We start from the raw sequence: 14,192 nt of genomic DNA, 5'->3' as shown, positions 1-14,192 counted from the left end.
ACCAGGAAAAGCACAGCATTGTGACAAAGCGAGCACATCGACCTCCTCACTTGCAGGCTCTGGAACGCTCCGCCGCACAGCTCAGCCGCGGCCCGGACGCGGGCACTTGGGCCACCTCAGTGCTACTGTCACAACACTGCACACTCGTCCGTGGCCCCTGCACTGGCGCTTTCACCTCTGCGCCCGGAGTCCCAGGAGAGTGGCTGCTCGTCTCAAAGCCTGTGTGCCTCTGTGACCCATGACCATCTCAAGATCTTCCCCCCAAAGGCTGCAGGCATTCACAGTCCCCCAGCCATGAGGACACCTGTGTCCCGAGCCAGCCCCAGAGGAGACTGTCACCACCTCGCCATCCTGAGGACTGAGGAGCAGTCATTCATGTGACCTGCAAACCCATTCAGGGAGACGGGTTGCCTGCCGGGCTGGGCCACATCTCTGCTGCACTGCCCCGTCGGCCTCAGTAGCTCCCTGCACCGCAAACTGTCACCCTGGGCCTGCGAGACCTCCTCCCCAACAACCATCCGCCTTTGACTTAGGATGACCTGTGCCACTCCAATGTCCGTGTTTCCATTTTCACGTAGCTATGAATGTCTAGATTTCTTCTTCTGCACGTGGATAGAGGTCTGAAGCAATGTCCGTGACGTGAGGATGTGATACGAAACCGCAGCGTGACTCTACTTTGGTAAGAAGATACACAACTGGCCCTGCCCCCAATAAAGGTGAGCCCTTGGCCATGCGTGTGTAAAGGAAGGAAAGACATCTCGTGTCACTGGAGAGGCGGGAATTCGAGGGGAGCTGAATTTTTAATTATTCTATTCAAGATGGTTAAAAACTTCAAATATAGTAAAACAAAATTTTTAAAGGAAGTTGAAATTAACTTAATAAACATATCAACTCGAGTGTTTTTATCTTCCATGATAAAACAAAACGTAAAGCTGAGGACACCTACTCTTTCGGATGCCGCGTCCACCTCCTCCTGGCTGGCTCCCAACCGCTGCCGCCCGGACAAGCCTGCTTTCAGACGCCCCAGCTCCTGCTCCAGACGCCGGGCCACGGCAAGGAGGCGCGGCTCCTCGTCGGCTCTGCTGCAGCGGGGGGTGACGACAGGATAGGTCAGTCCTGCCAACAGTACGTGCAGGAGAAACGCCCGTGTTCCCCGGGCAGGTCAGCTGTGAACACACCACCCTGTCCCTCAGCAGCACACAAGTTTCAAGCCAAGGCCCCGGAGACTGTTCCCACCTCAAGGTCCGCACGCACACAGACACGCACACCTGCCCGGGCGGGGGCCAAACCTGCCATGGGCAGCGGTTATGCTTCTCTGGGTGCTGGTGCGGACTCTCATATACTATTTAATATTTAAACCTGTACCTATCGCCTTAAAATTCTGAAAAAGACTTCAGAGAAGTGACAGTGTTTACTGATAATCACTATAAAATTAAATATGAATTTTTCATGCTACTGGAAGAGAAAACTAAAAACATATGGCTTCAGGGTTTTACCTGTAGTGGAATAACTGAGGACATGGAAAGGAGACGTGACCCATCAGCCCCCCCTCAGCAAACTGGGGGCTGGCGAATAAGCCAGAACTGCAAACAGTCCTGATTGCTTTGAGCACCCCCAGCAAACCGGGGGTCTGCAGAGAAGCATTGAGTGCTTTGGGCACTGATCCATGAGATGTCCTAGTATAATCAGTGGTGGGAACGCAAGGAGATGTCCTTGTGCTACTTCAGTCTAATCAAAATAATGGTGGGAACTCTGTGCTGCTTTTGCGCTCAAGGACAAAGCACGGCAGGTTCTCAAGAAAGCGAATTATTGCTTGTATGATTAATCAAAACACAGGGTGCTGCTTTGGCACTTCTGAAGGGTTAAGAAAACAAGTCTTAACGTGTAAACCTAGACAATGCTCCAATAAAAGCTACCGCAGCAGGACAGACGGCGCTGTTCTGCCCGAGCGGGCGGCAGCCCTCTGCTGCTGGGCTTCGGCACAGTCCATCTCGTGGGATGAGCTTGCTTTCGGCCCTGTCCTAAGATAAACTACAACATTAACAATTCTATTCTAATGTAGGTATTGCACATGATGAAATACTACGATATTACATTTATAGTTGTCTATAGGTAGTTATAGTTGTTGAGACACCAACAGCTCATATCTCAGCAGAGTGCACTCTGGGGTAAACACTGCAGGAGCCACATGGCTTCAGCCAAAAGGTGTTTTGATACGTAAAGGCTCTAAAGGAAAGTTAAAAGCGTGCTAACACTCATACCCATCCCGAGAGGAGGGTGGGTGAGGTCTCAAATCCCACGATAGGACCCAGAGAAACACACAGGAGCGAGAGCGGGAAGATGAGAGGTTAACGCTCGTCATCTGCTCTCTCCTGAGTTGAGCGTTGAGCCGGTGACTGGAGTGGCTGGAGTAACAAAAGGGTAACAGTGTCCTATTCAGATAATGGGGTGGAGAGAACCCAGGTGACAAAACCAAGGGTGTGAAAACGGTGAGCGGCTCTGAGACAGGAAGAAGCTCCATGCTGCCAGGGGACTTCAGGGAAGCTGACAAATGTGCGGAAGAAAAGCAACCAGGCTACGAGGGACCAAACGCCACCCCCCTGAAACTGCTGAGGGACCAGGGCTGTTTAGCAACAAAGAAAGGGCTCAGAGGAGGCCCAGCCTTGGTGAGAGCCTTGCAGCTCAGAAGGCGCATGTCTGGCCCCCTCGAGGGGCTGCCGAGCGGGGGACCAGGGTTGAACTGTGATGCCCGCAGAGCCAGCAGAGGTCCAGGCAGGAAGCCCACTCCACGCTGTGCCATGAACTCACGGCCCGTTCCTCGCGCCCTGAGGACCCTCCCGGCACATCCGGGCAGGGATTCCCCCCAGAGCAAAGCCGGGGACCCCGCTGTCTTTGGTGCTGCATGGAGGTGGATGGTAACAAGCTCCCCGACCCCTCCTCCATCCTCAGGTGCCCTGAAGGGTCTCCCAGAAAGACAACAGTTGGGACTGTTACCACCAACACAGCCCAGTCATCCCAGGTGCAAACAGTGCCCCTTGCTAAGGACGGCACAGCCCCACGTGACAGAGAGGAGCACAGAAGACAGAAGAGGAATTTATCTGGAATTATCCTACCTGACTGTTCTTAGTGCAGTCTGTTCTAATTCCTTCTGGATGGCCTAAAATGTAGGAGAAACAATCCGTTTAAATACACAAGTTACATACCAACTTTCCATAAAATCATATACTTGACTCTATAAACAGAAATAGAAATACACATATTTATCTAGGATTTTTCCCCCCTTAATTTAAAGCCCAGACCTGCCTGCTGGCAGGCAGGTAAGGGATGTTCACTTTTCAAAGCAGACTTTTAAAAGACGACACACAACGTATACTTAGAGAGGTGCACAGGTCATACAAAATAAGCAGCTCCTGTAACCAGGACGCAGGCCAGGAAGCCAGACGCCGCCGCTGCCGCCGCCACCACCTCGGGTAAGTGCTTTCAGCGTGGCTGGACAAGGAGGAGGACGGCAGACTCACACATGAAGGCACGACTTATTAACACGGCCTGTTCACAGGCGCGGGCGCGCACCGCCCCACGCGAGCCGAGGCCCAGCGGCCACGGAGGCCGTAACTCGACAGAGGCGGGCGACACAGACAGGACCAACGCCAGCTCCCTCACGGAGGTGCGCTTCCTCCTCAGGCACCCTGGAAACATCTCATCAACGGATGGACTGAACTGCTCCCCTCTGACACTGTCAGCAACGCAGCGGCCAGTCCTGAGCTCCCGAGGGCTGTGCGTCTCCCCTGAGGCCCATCAGGGGGTCCAGGCCACCCACTCGGCGCCCCCAGTCCTTGTCCATGTCCACGCAGGTGCCGTCTCCTCCCTCCGCCTGCCCGACACCTGACAAGACTAGGCTTTCTGACCAGAAAATCCCCGGTCAGAAGGTCCAGGGTGAACCTTCACTCCCTTGCCCACAGACACCGTCACCCTGTGGAGGCTGGGTGACAGCGAGGAGAACCGCCCCCACCTGGGAGCCAGTGAGCTGGACACACTTACAAAACATTAAAGCAACACAATGGGGGCTTCCCTGGTGGCGCAGTGGTTAAGAATCCGCCTGCCAATGCAGGGCACATGGGTTCGAGCACTGGTCCAGGAAGATCCCACATGCCACGGAGCAACTAAGCCTGTGCGCCACAACTGCTGAGCCTGCGCTCTAGAGCCCGCGAGCCACAACTACTGAAGCCCGCATGCCACAACTACTGAGCCCGCACGCCTAGACCCCGTGCTCCACAGCAAGAGAAGCCACCACTGTGCGAAGCCCGCGCACCGCAACGAAGAGTGGCCCCTGCTCACCGCAGCTACAGAAAGCCCGCGCGCAGCAATGAAGACCCAACGCAGCCAAAAATAAAAATACATAAATAGAAAAATTTTTTTAAATTAAAAAAAAAAAAGAATATTTCCCTTTCGTTTTATAAAGGATGGCAGCAAACACCCTAAAAGAAGCACTTTAAAGGCTGGGGGCTGTGAGCACAGTAACTGCAGCTGACGCTTCTCAAGGAAATCACGGTGCTGGGGCTGCAAGTGAAAGGTCAAGAGCATGAATACCTCAGATCTTTCTGTCAGTTTTCCAAGAATATCTTCCAGGCTGGAGATGCGCAATTCATGTTCTTGGCGGAGAGTCACATAGTCGGTCTTGAAAAGGAAAATGAATGAACAAATGGTAGAGAAAGTTAAGCAACAAATAAGCCCAAACCTGGCCAGTCAGGCCACGCTGTTTCTACACAGCACAACAGCCATAGACTGTGGTCACAGCTGGGCACAGCATCCCATGGGGGTGACCTCAGTGACGTCCTCATCTCCGCCTCTGAAACCTGCCCTAAGATAAAAGGCACAAACAGCTTTTCTAGTCACAGAATATTCGTTAAGAAGACTGGTAATTACCAAAAACACCTGCATGGACAGCAGAGCAATTACCATTCATTCAACACACCCTCCCCAGGCACCTGCTGTACCCAGAGACTTACACCACAACCACCAAGGGCCCACTCACTCCTTCTTGATCTTTCATATTCGTATAAAGTGTGTGACATCTCAATGGTCATCAGAACCGGTGCTAGAGCCCTCAGAACAGTGCTGATCAGGGGAAGAAAGCTCAGATCAGGCGGCCAACAGGCACGTTCCCCCCCCGACCCCCCGGCTCAGGGACACAGGTGATCAGCACAGCGGCAGAGAGAAAATAAGATTTTTTTCTCAACATAAGTAACTTTGAAAACAGCCTTTGTCCAGCACATCCCCACCCATCTCTTCAGCAGTTCTTAGAAGGTAAATCTGGAGTAAGCATATCAGATACACTCCCTGGGAAGGTCTAGAAAAATCTCTGCCAGTTATATAATCAAAGGACATCCACACAGGAGACACCACCAGCAGCAAAGAACGCCTGCACATTCTGAACCACTAAAATCCAGTCAGAAAGAAAAACAGTAAGTCATTATACACTCTTATTACAGGAGTTTCATCCACTGATTTTATACCCCACCTTGTTCCAAAATATAACCACAATGACTTATAAAAACATAAGATGACAAATCAGGTGAAGCAAAGCTAAGGGATGAAGGGCAGCTGGGAGGATGACCCCAGGGCACTGGGATGCGGGAGGGTCAGCCGCTGGACTCGGCTGCACGTCCTCACGGCCAGGCCGGGTCTCCTACTGTACAGCCCGCTGGCCCTGGGCACAGCGGGACGGCCTCTGCCCAGCATGGCGGCCACATGTGCCCCGGAGCACCTGATGTGTGGCTGGGGCAACTGAAAGAGAAGCTAAATGTTACTTAGTGTTAATTTGTGTGTGTGGCGGTGGGGGGGCCTCGTGGCTTGTGGGATCTCAGTTCCCGGACCAGGGGTGGAACCCGGGCCACAGCAGTGAGAGCGCCGAGCCCTAACCACCAGACCGCCAGGGAAGTCCCTAAGTGTTAGTTACTTTAAACTCGCACAGCCACATGCAGCAGGTGGCCCACTCTCCTGGAGACACACGTGGGATAAACCTGTGCCAGCCGCTCAGGGAAGGATAACAGGTAGTCAGCACGCTGACCACCCGTGTGTGGCAGCCGCAGAACCAAGCTTCAACCTTCCAGGGTCACCGTCACAATCACACCTGAATAGGGGTAAGTGGTGGAGGACAGCGTGGGAAGGATGAGCTAAATCTGCACTCAGCTCAGCACATCTCGAATCTCATTTTAAAACAAGGAACAGAACACTCGTAACGGTGTTAACTGGATCTCACTGAAATCATCTCAGTTCTACGGCTGAGAAGCCAAAAATAAGCAACTAGTGAGGAATCAACGCAGGACGCCCGGTGGCCTTTGGATGTGAGAACCCCAAGCAGGCACCCGGGGGCCACGCAGAGAAGGTGGAACACGCCTAGTAACTTTGGGAACCAGTGCCTGTCAGCACGTTACAGGGACCCGACCGGAATCGAGAAGATTCACACATTCTGCCCCCAACAGGTGGAACACAGTGGATTAAGCCAGCGGCAGCTACAAACAGGGGCGCAAGCTGATGCCGGGACAGGAGAGCTCAGTTTCCTGAGCCCAGTCAGGAAACAGCCGGCAAGGGGCACCCACCCCGAGACAAGTCGAGGCAGGCTCCGGCGAAGCCAGGCAGAGCCAGGCTGCTCGAGAGCACGGTGGGGCCACGGGGAGCCCTGAGGGGTCCGCAGGCTGACAAGACATGCATGATCAGGGGTGGAGGGTCCCCTCCGGTCGGAGTGCGAACAGTTGGGTGGGTAGTGGGCTCTTTGCTGAGAAAACAGGATCAGGGAAAAGCACTTGTGGAGACAAGGGGCAATGCCTATTTTAAAGATTTCAATCCAAAATACCTAAATTGAATTATTGTGGAACTTAAGAAAATAAACCTCAGTTTTGAGGAAAACGGACTGACAAGCCTTTCCTTGAGAACCAAATAAGTGAGACACGTATATACAGGCCTACGGTTTCATAAGGAATAGTAGCTACTTAACTATTTCATGATCTTGAGATATTTTAAATCACAAATTTGAGCTTTTCCGTTCAGTGCCAGAAAAATTTCATCGAATTGTGTTCAATCCATTCACCAATTAAAACGCAGGATAGGGACACCCGTCTGTCCCGCCGCAGCCTGACCTCACTCTTGGGCGTCACCCACGCGCCTCCACCCCCTCCCCCAACCCTGCCTGCTCCCAGGGTGCACCCCACCCCCTACCCTGGCCTCAGACGTGGCATCTCCTCCGGGGGCACCTACCGCAGCTCCCCGCCACTGCAGGCCAGGAACCCACCTGCCATCCGTGCGGCCACCTCTCACTGCAGGGCCCTCCTATTCCTTGTCCCCAAAAGGAAAACACAACACCCGAGAACTCCAAGGTGGCATCACCTGGGAGCCCGACAGCCCACCAGTGCCAGCCCCCTTGAGACGCTGCCCCCACCACGCTCCTCACCGGGGGCCACACCCCCTCATTGCTGCCATCTGCCCGGTCCACCCGCGCCTGCAGTTTCTGGAGCAAGGTTGACAACTCTCCAAGCTTCTTGTCATGGCTGTGACACTGTCCCGACAATGCAGCCACCTGCCTTTCCACTTCACTCATCCGATGCCAGTGGAAAACCTCATCGCCAACCTGAAACAGTAAGAGGTTCCAAAGGTGACACAAATGAGAAGGTCAACCTGGCAAAGGAGAGTACAGTACAGGATAAGTCGAAACAACGAAACAGAGCATTACAGGAAAACGTCAACTACAATACACACACACCCCCAAAGGAAAAGACATGAAAATGTTCATCATTAGTGATTTCCTTTACGTGGCAGACTATGGGTGGTTTTTATTTTCTTCTTTATGCTTTCTGTATTTTCCAAAGTAATGAAAGCTTTTTTTTTTAATGAAAATGAACTAAATAATGAGACTGCTTGAAATACAGGCACGCCTCGCTCTACTGCACTTCGCAGATACTGCATGGCTCACAAATGAAGGGCTGTGGGGTCCCTGCGCCCAGTGAGTCTGTCCTCGCATCTCCCCAACAGCATCTGCTCGCTTTGTGTCTCTGTGTCACACTTTGGTAATTCTCAAAATATTTCAAACCCTCCACCAGCAAAAAGATTACAGCTCATTAAAGGCTCAAATGATGGTTAGCATTTTTTAGCAATAAAGTATTGTCAATAAAGGTCTGTACACTATTTTTTTAGACATAATGCTATTGCACACTTAACAGACTATAGTACACTGTAAAGATAACTTTTATATGCACCAGGAAGCCAAAAAATTCGTATGATACTGGAGCTGAACACGCAGTATCTCTGAGGTGCGCCTGTATGCATTACTTGAAGTGTTTCGGAACATTTAAGGAGCTGTAAGACATGCTTATTTGACGTTTTAAAATATTTTCTAAGACAGAGTGCCCAGCTGAACTACCTTGCAGTTTACAAGTAATATGGAAACTTACTCTGGAGAACACAGATTGGCAACGCCAGGGAAGAGCACATCCTAACTGATTACCTGCAGAGGCTGGTTCGGGTGCGAAGTGTCGGGTGTGAGCATGGTCCTAGGGTCATCCACCCTCTGTGCTCTGTGGCTGTGCATCCAGTTTAACACAGGCAGGAGTGAAAGAACATCACCCTGGCCCCATAATGAAATACTTGCACCTTGAAGGAGAGAAAAGCAACTGTATACACATGTACATACAGTGCTTTTCAAAAGGTGTACTTAAATGTTCAATTCTTTCACTGATTTACATATATATGCACGTGTACATATTAGTCATCTTAGGTAACAAAGTAAAATTTTACTTACCTAGTAAAAGTAATACTGGAATGAGCAAGATTAAAAACTTGCAAATATTTCGAAGGCACCTAAGGAATGAAAAGAAAAACATTAGGGCTTCCCTGGTGGCACAGTGGTTGGGAGTCCGCCTGCCGATGCAGGGGACACGGGTTCGTGCCCCGGTCTGGGAGGATCCCACATGCCGCGGAGCAGCTGGGCCCGTGAGCCACGGCCGCTAAGCCTGCGAGTCGGGAGCCTGTGCTCCACAACGGGAGAGGCCACAGCGGTGAGAGGTCCGCGTACCGCAAAAAAAAAAAAAAAAAATCAAAACATTTAACTTGGAAAAAGTAAAAGGCAGGGCTCACTATTCTATATGACCTCTCTAGATAATTTTATACAAAATATCCCCTCCCTAATTTAAAGTGGAAGTCACAGGCTGAGAAATGCAGTTAGTTTTATCTACAAGGTAAGTGGCTGCCTGAAGGAAAACCTGGCCACACGGTGCTGTCTCCCAGGCCCATGTGAACAACCCAGCAGGTCAGTTAACTGCCAACACGCTGGGCTGGGTGCACAGGAGGGCACTTAAGGACCTTGGTCATCGACCCACTGAGGCAACCTGGTGCTGGGGCAAGTGCACCAGAAGGTCCAGGCCTACAGTCCCGAGCACACCCTCCCAGCTGTGTAATCCTGGACACGTCACTTAAACGTTGCGCATCCGGTTTTCTTCAAGGATGACACCTGCTTTTCCTTTCTAACAGGAGTGGTTTGAAAAATTAAGACTATGAAAGCACTTTGCAAAATATAAAATGATTAAATCAAATGATACCATGAAATTAGCACAAAATCAGTTCTTTAAAACACCAAGCTGACACGGTATCAGTTTCCTTACCTTGTAAGAAGAAACACATTCAGCCAAGAAACCAAAGTAACAAACTGGTACCATCCAACCCCAAGCCACCAGAATACTTCAGATGCTGCCTTCCCTAAAAGAGAAAACACCACACATTCTAAGGAAACGTTCGTAGGAAAACCAAACTCCTAATGGACTGGTTTTGTGAAGGCCAAGCTAGCAGCATAAGGAAATATACTAACAGATGCTTTGAAAGTATATTAAGATGAAGGAAGTTAGGGATGAAGTATATTAGGACAATGCTTAGTCATCACAGCAGGAATATCCATAACTCAAACACAGGAACGTAAATAAGCCACAAAGCAATAAGTCATACACAAGACAAGATACAAAAGAGTAAACACCAAACCCATGCGTTCTCAAGTACAGTACTTACAACAACACCCAATACACTGGAGAAACAATGAATGTCATGCAGCCAAAAGCACAGTATGTTAGCATTTCTAAGTAATAAAGGATGGAACACGTTACATCAAGGATCAAAGCACGTAAACCGAAAATGCAATGTTGACTTGGTTAGGTGAACAGTTTACTGCAGGTGCTTAACTGCCAACAGCCTAGGAGCGAACGCTAACATGGAAAGCCAAAATAACCACCTGGACAGGCCACCGCCAACCACAGCACCGCTGACACCGTCCTGGACACAAACCCTCCTGTGGCTCCGACCTCGCGCAGCGCCTGCACCGAGAAGTGACCTGTGCCGGAGAAGATTTGGGCGGGAGGGGCACCTTCAAACACCAGCCCCACAGTCCCGACGCGGCAAGAGACACCCACCTCGTGGCACTGTACCAAAATCCTCTCGCATCAGACAGTCAACAGTCTCTCCTCAAGAAAAACAATCGACTACTTGAAGTCCAAGCAAGATGCTGAAACTAACTTATGAAAACCCTGCTCTGTGTCTGAACAGTTTTCACTCGCTTCTGCCTATCGACACGTAGGATGTAAAATGCAGACGTTTCCTATAAACCCGCGGGGCCTGGCTGGCAGCTACCCTACACGTGTGCACAGCTGCTGCTGGCAGAATGGGTATTGGAAAGACAGCACAATCGTTTAAAGCAAGTAAGATTCCATGGACACCAGCAGTTAACATGCTCTGGGTGAGACAAGAGTTACGCAAACAGCAAGATGAAAATCTTCCTACAGCCCAGTGAAAAAATATTTTGGAATTATAACCGGTAGTCCCACTGGATGACAAAATAAAACACAATTAACTTTATACCGAAAGCCACACATATAAAGCAGAAAACTGCTCGTGAAATCAATTCCTTTCATTTTTAAAGAGTGACCGCTGGAAGTAATACACCCACACCAGCATTTGCGTGTTGACTCCTGAAAACATTAAGCAATTCCAACACAGCTGACGTGCAAAGAAACGGTTTTTTAAAAAATCTATTGCTTTATGTTTATTAATTAACAGTTAAGAGACAACAAATTTTGAAGTTCAGCTTTTAAAAAAAGCTGCTATAAAGGCACCCTTCGGCAAGACACTGACAGGTACAAACTGGATTTCTCCATAGCACCCCGGCTGCACAGGCTCAGGACGCGGCCCGTTTCCCGGGCGCAGGCCGACTGTACCCCATGCAGGACACAGCTTCTTCTAAACCGTTCATTTCACCTGAAATACGTAACTTTCCATACGCTTAATTTATACTAAATACACTTACAAAGAAGCTTTTCAAGAGCCATATTCTCCATATTTTAAGACAGTTATTACATTCCTGTTTTTACTGAACACCTGAATTCCAAACACAAAGAAACAATGAACAAGGAGCATTTGCGAAAACACGACAGAAACAAAACACAAAAGCGCGAGAGACAACCTGCATGGGACAAGGCGAGCCCCACGGTCCCTGCCAGCCCTCCTGGCCATGAGGGCTGCGAGCGGGTGGCGGTGTGTGTTTCCAGGTGCTTCCTCCCCTTACAGTCATCGCCTGTGGGGTGGGACAAGCAGTTAATTGGACAGATGAACACGCAAACCCTGTCAATCTCAACGGTGCGCAGCAACGGCAGTTTGAAAAAACTAGGAAACTCAATTATGAAAAACCAAAATCCCAGCCAGTGTCCCCTGGTGGCTGTAGGCTCCTGGTGTGAAGCGGGCAGCGAGAGCCCCGGCCCCGTCCTAACCAGTGGGGCCCCAGGACGGCCTAAAAGGATGGCACAGGTGCGGCCGAGCCATACTTACACAGCGACGCCCCGTTTGCACGGAGGTGGCCGTCCTCGCCGAGGGGCTCTCTCACATTCATCCTCCCACAGTGACTGGAATGAGCTGCAACACAGGCGAGAGGGGCCTGAGCCCGGGACAGGAGCTCTGCAGAGTGGCCGGGTCGGGGTGGTGCTGGGGGTGCAGGCCGGGGGCGAGGTAACTGCCTCGCTCAGGAAATGCCGTCAAGCCCCGCCAACCTTGGGCGTGCCCCGACCACCACGCAGGATGGGCCGGCTTCAAACATTTTTGAAACATCATTCGAAATGCCAGTCAGATAAATTTTTTGCTTTGAAGATGGTCGTAAGAATAAAAAGATGAGTGTGTTCACTTTTTATTTAATGTTTAAACCCTGATCAACTTCCAGGAAACATCCAGAACTGCACAGAGAACAGGGAGAGAGATGCACAGCAAGGCTGCGAGAGAGCGAGGCCGCAAACGACGCGAGGAGAGGGCGTGAGCGAAGCGCCACGCGGGGAAAAGAGTGTTTTCTCCACCTTGAAAGCTCTATTTGGTGGAAAAAGGAGGAAGAAAGTATTTAAATACCTTTTGATTCATGGCTTTTTGACTCACAGCTTTTTGATTCGCGATCTTTTGATTCATAACTTTTCAATTTGTAATTTTCTGATTCATAATTGAGCTTCATTAAAGCCACTTGGAAGAGCTGAACTAAGAACGAAGGAAAGGACGCCGAGGTGCGCGTGACCAGCGACAAGATGCTATCCCTGCAGCGAGCGGCGCGGCCTAGTGAGAAACCGTGAACACAGTTACTCCTCTCGCAGCACGCGCTCCCTATGTCAGAGCCTGATTACTCACTTTGGGCAAAGTGGAACCCACTTTTTTTTCGGCTGTGCCTTGCGGCTTGCAGGGTCTTAGTTCCCCAACCTAATAAGCTCGGGCGGTGAAAGCGCAGAGTCTTAACCACTGGATGGCCAGGGAATTCCCTGGAACCCACTGTTTTAAATGGACACCAGAGACACACACTCGGGCCGAGTTGCAAACCAGCCCCATCCTGGAGCGCCAGCAGCACCACATCTCTCCCACAGGCCGTCTTCCATAAAACATCCAATCTGAGGTCACTTCACCCCAATGCTGTTTATGCACACGCTACCATCTTTAGAAATTGGCAAACGACTTCTCTTCCCTGACCTCCGGCCCAGCCATCCCACTGTGTTCCCAGCCTCGAGAAGGCCTGTCAGCGAGAAGCAGCCCCTTCAAGGACGTCCGCTACAGCACGTGCCGCAGGGTACAGAGAGACCCGACGTGGCCACCTGAGGCTCCTTTTCCTCAGCACCTGGAGCACCAGGACAGTGCGACCTCTATAACCTACAATGTGCAGGGTGACAGTCTGCAAATCACAGTGGCTAGAAGTTTTTATTCTTAAAAAAGTTATTTGTAGTGAGGTGGATGAACCTAGAGCCTGTCATATAGAGTAAAGTAAGTCAGAAAGAGAAAAACAAATACCATATCCTAACACATATATGGAATCTAAAAAAAAGGTTCTCGTGAACCTAGGGGCAGGACAGGACAGGAATAAAGATGCAGACGTAGAGAATGGACTTGAGGACACGGGGAGGGGGAAGGGTGAGCTGGGACAAAGTGAGAGAGTGGCATGGACATCTATACACTACCAAATGTAAAATAGATAGCTAGTTGGAAGCAGCCGCACAGCACAGGGAGATCAGCTCGGTGCTCTGTGACCACCTAGAGGGGTGGGATAGGGAGGGTGGGAGGGAGGGAGACGCAAGAGGGAGGGGATATAAGGATATATGTATACACATAACTGATTCACTTTGTTATACGGCAGGAACTAACACAACGTTGTAAAGCAATTATACTCCAATAAAGATGTTTAAAAAAAAAGTTTCTTCACTGAGTGGCAGCTGAAGTATGAGGCTTGTTCCTGCACAGTGACTCCATGGGACGGCCTGCAGCCGGGGCTGCTCGCCAACGTGCCCAAATGCACAAATACCCAGCCCGTTCACTCACCCCTGGCTCAGCTCCCTGAGTTTAGGGTACATGCGTGAGGCCAGTGGGGACTGGAGAGGTCTGAGTTGGAGTGATTTCAGAAGAAATAAAATCAGAGCTTTCCCCCCGCAGATAGCCTGAATAAAGGAGTAGGCTATCTGTGAATTGGAGCCCTGAACCAAAACAAATGTAAACCTGGGGCCAGGAGCCCCCGAGTGTCAGGGCCAACTCTGTGTTACCCCACTCACACTCTTCTTTGTTTTACACCGCAGCATGAACTTTATACAGAGGTCGGACAAGAACAGAAAAATTCATGAAGAGGTAACGCAGGATCTGTCTCACTGACAATCAGC

General features: G+C 50.5%; 1 protein-coding gene across 7 annotated transcripts in view; it reads right to left on the bottom strand.

The window, feature by feature from the left end:
• The window catches only part of SUN1 (Sad1 and UNC84 domain containing 1), a 50,192-nt gene that overhangs the window by 9,030 nt on the left and 26,970 nt on the right, over nucleotides 1-14,192 (bottom strand). For 2 of the 7 annotated variants that reach the window (XM_082669700.1, XM_082669701.1), the window contains exons 7-17: nucleotides 12,418-12,615; nucleotides 11,854-11,937; nucleotides 11,492-11,602; nucleotides 10,268-10,366; nucleotides 9,651-9,744; nucleotides 8,792-8,850; nucleotides 8,498-8,643; nucleotides 7,448-7,624; nucleotides 4,588-4,674; nucleotides 3,114-3,157; nucleotides 947-1,082 (exon numbers count right to left, since the gene is read on the bottom strand). In XM_082669700.1, the coding sequence (XP_082525826.1) occupies nucleotides 947-1,082; nucleotides 3,114-3,157; nucleotides 4,588-4,674; nucleotides 7,448-7,624; nucleotides 8,498-8,643; nucleotides 8,792-8,850; nucleotides 9,651-9,744; nucleotides 10,268-10,366; nucleotides 11,492-11,602; nucleotides 11,854-11,937; nucleotides 12,418-12,615 (1,235 nt within the window). The remainder of the gene's footprint in view (nucleotides 1-946; nucleotides 1,083-3,113; nucleotides 3,158-4,587; nucleotides 4,675-7,447; nucleotides 7,625-8,497; nucleotides 8,644-8,791; nucleotides 8,851-9,650; nucleotides 9,745-10,267; nucleotides 10,367-11,491; nucleotides 11,603-11,853; nucleotides 11,938-12,417; nucleotides 12,616-14,192) is intronic. The other 5 variants (XM_082669702.1, XM_082669703.1, XM_082669704.1 and 2 more) reach the window with 5 other exon arrangements.

The sequence above is a fragment of the Grampus griseus genome, assembly GCF_964374135.1.
Source record: "Grampus griseus genome assembly, chromosome: 14".
Taxonomy (NCBI): domain Eukaryota; kingdom Metazoa; phylum Chordata; class Mammalia; order Artiodactyla; family Delphinidae; genus Grampus; species Grampus griseus.
This window is presented reverse-complemented; position numbering and strand designations above follow the sequence as displayed.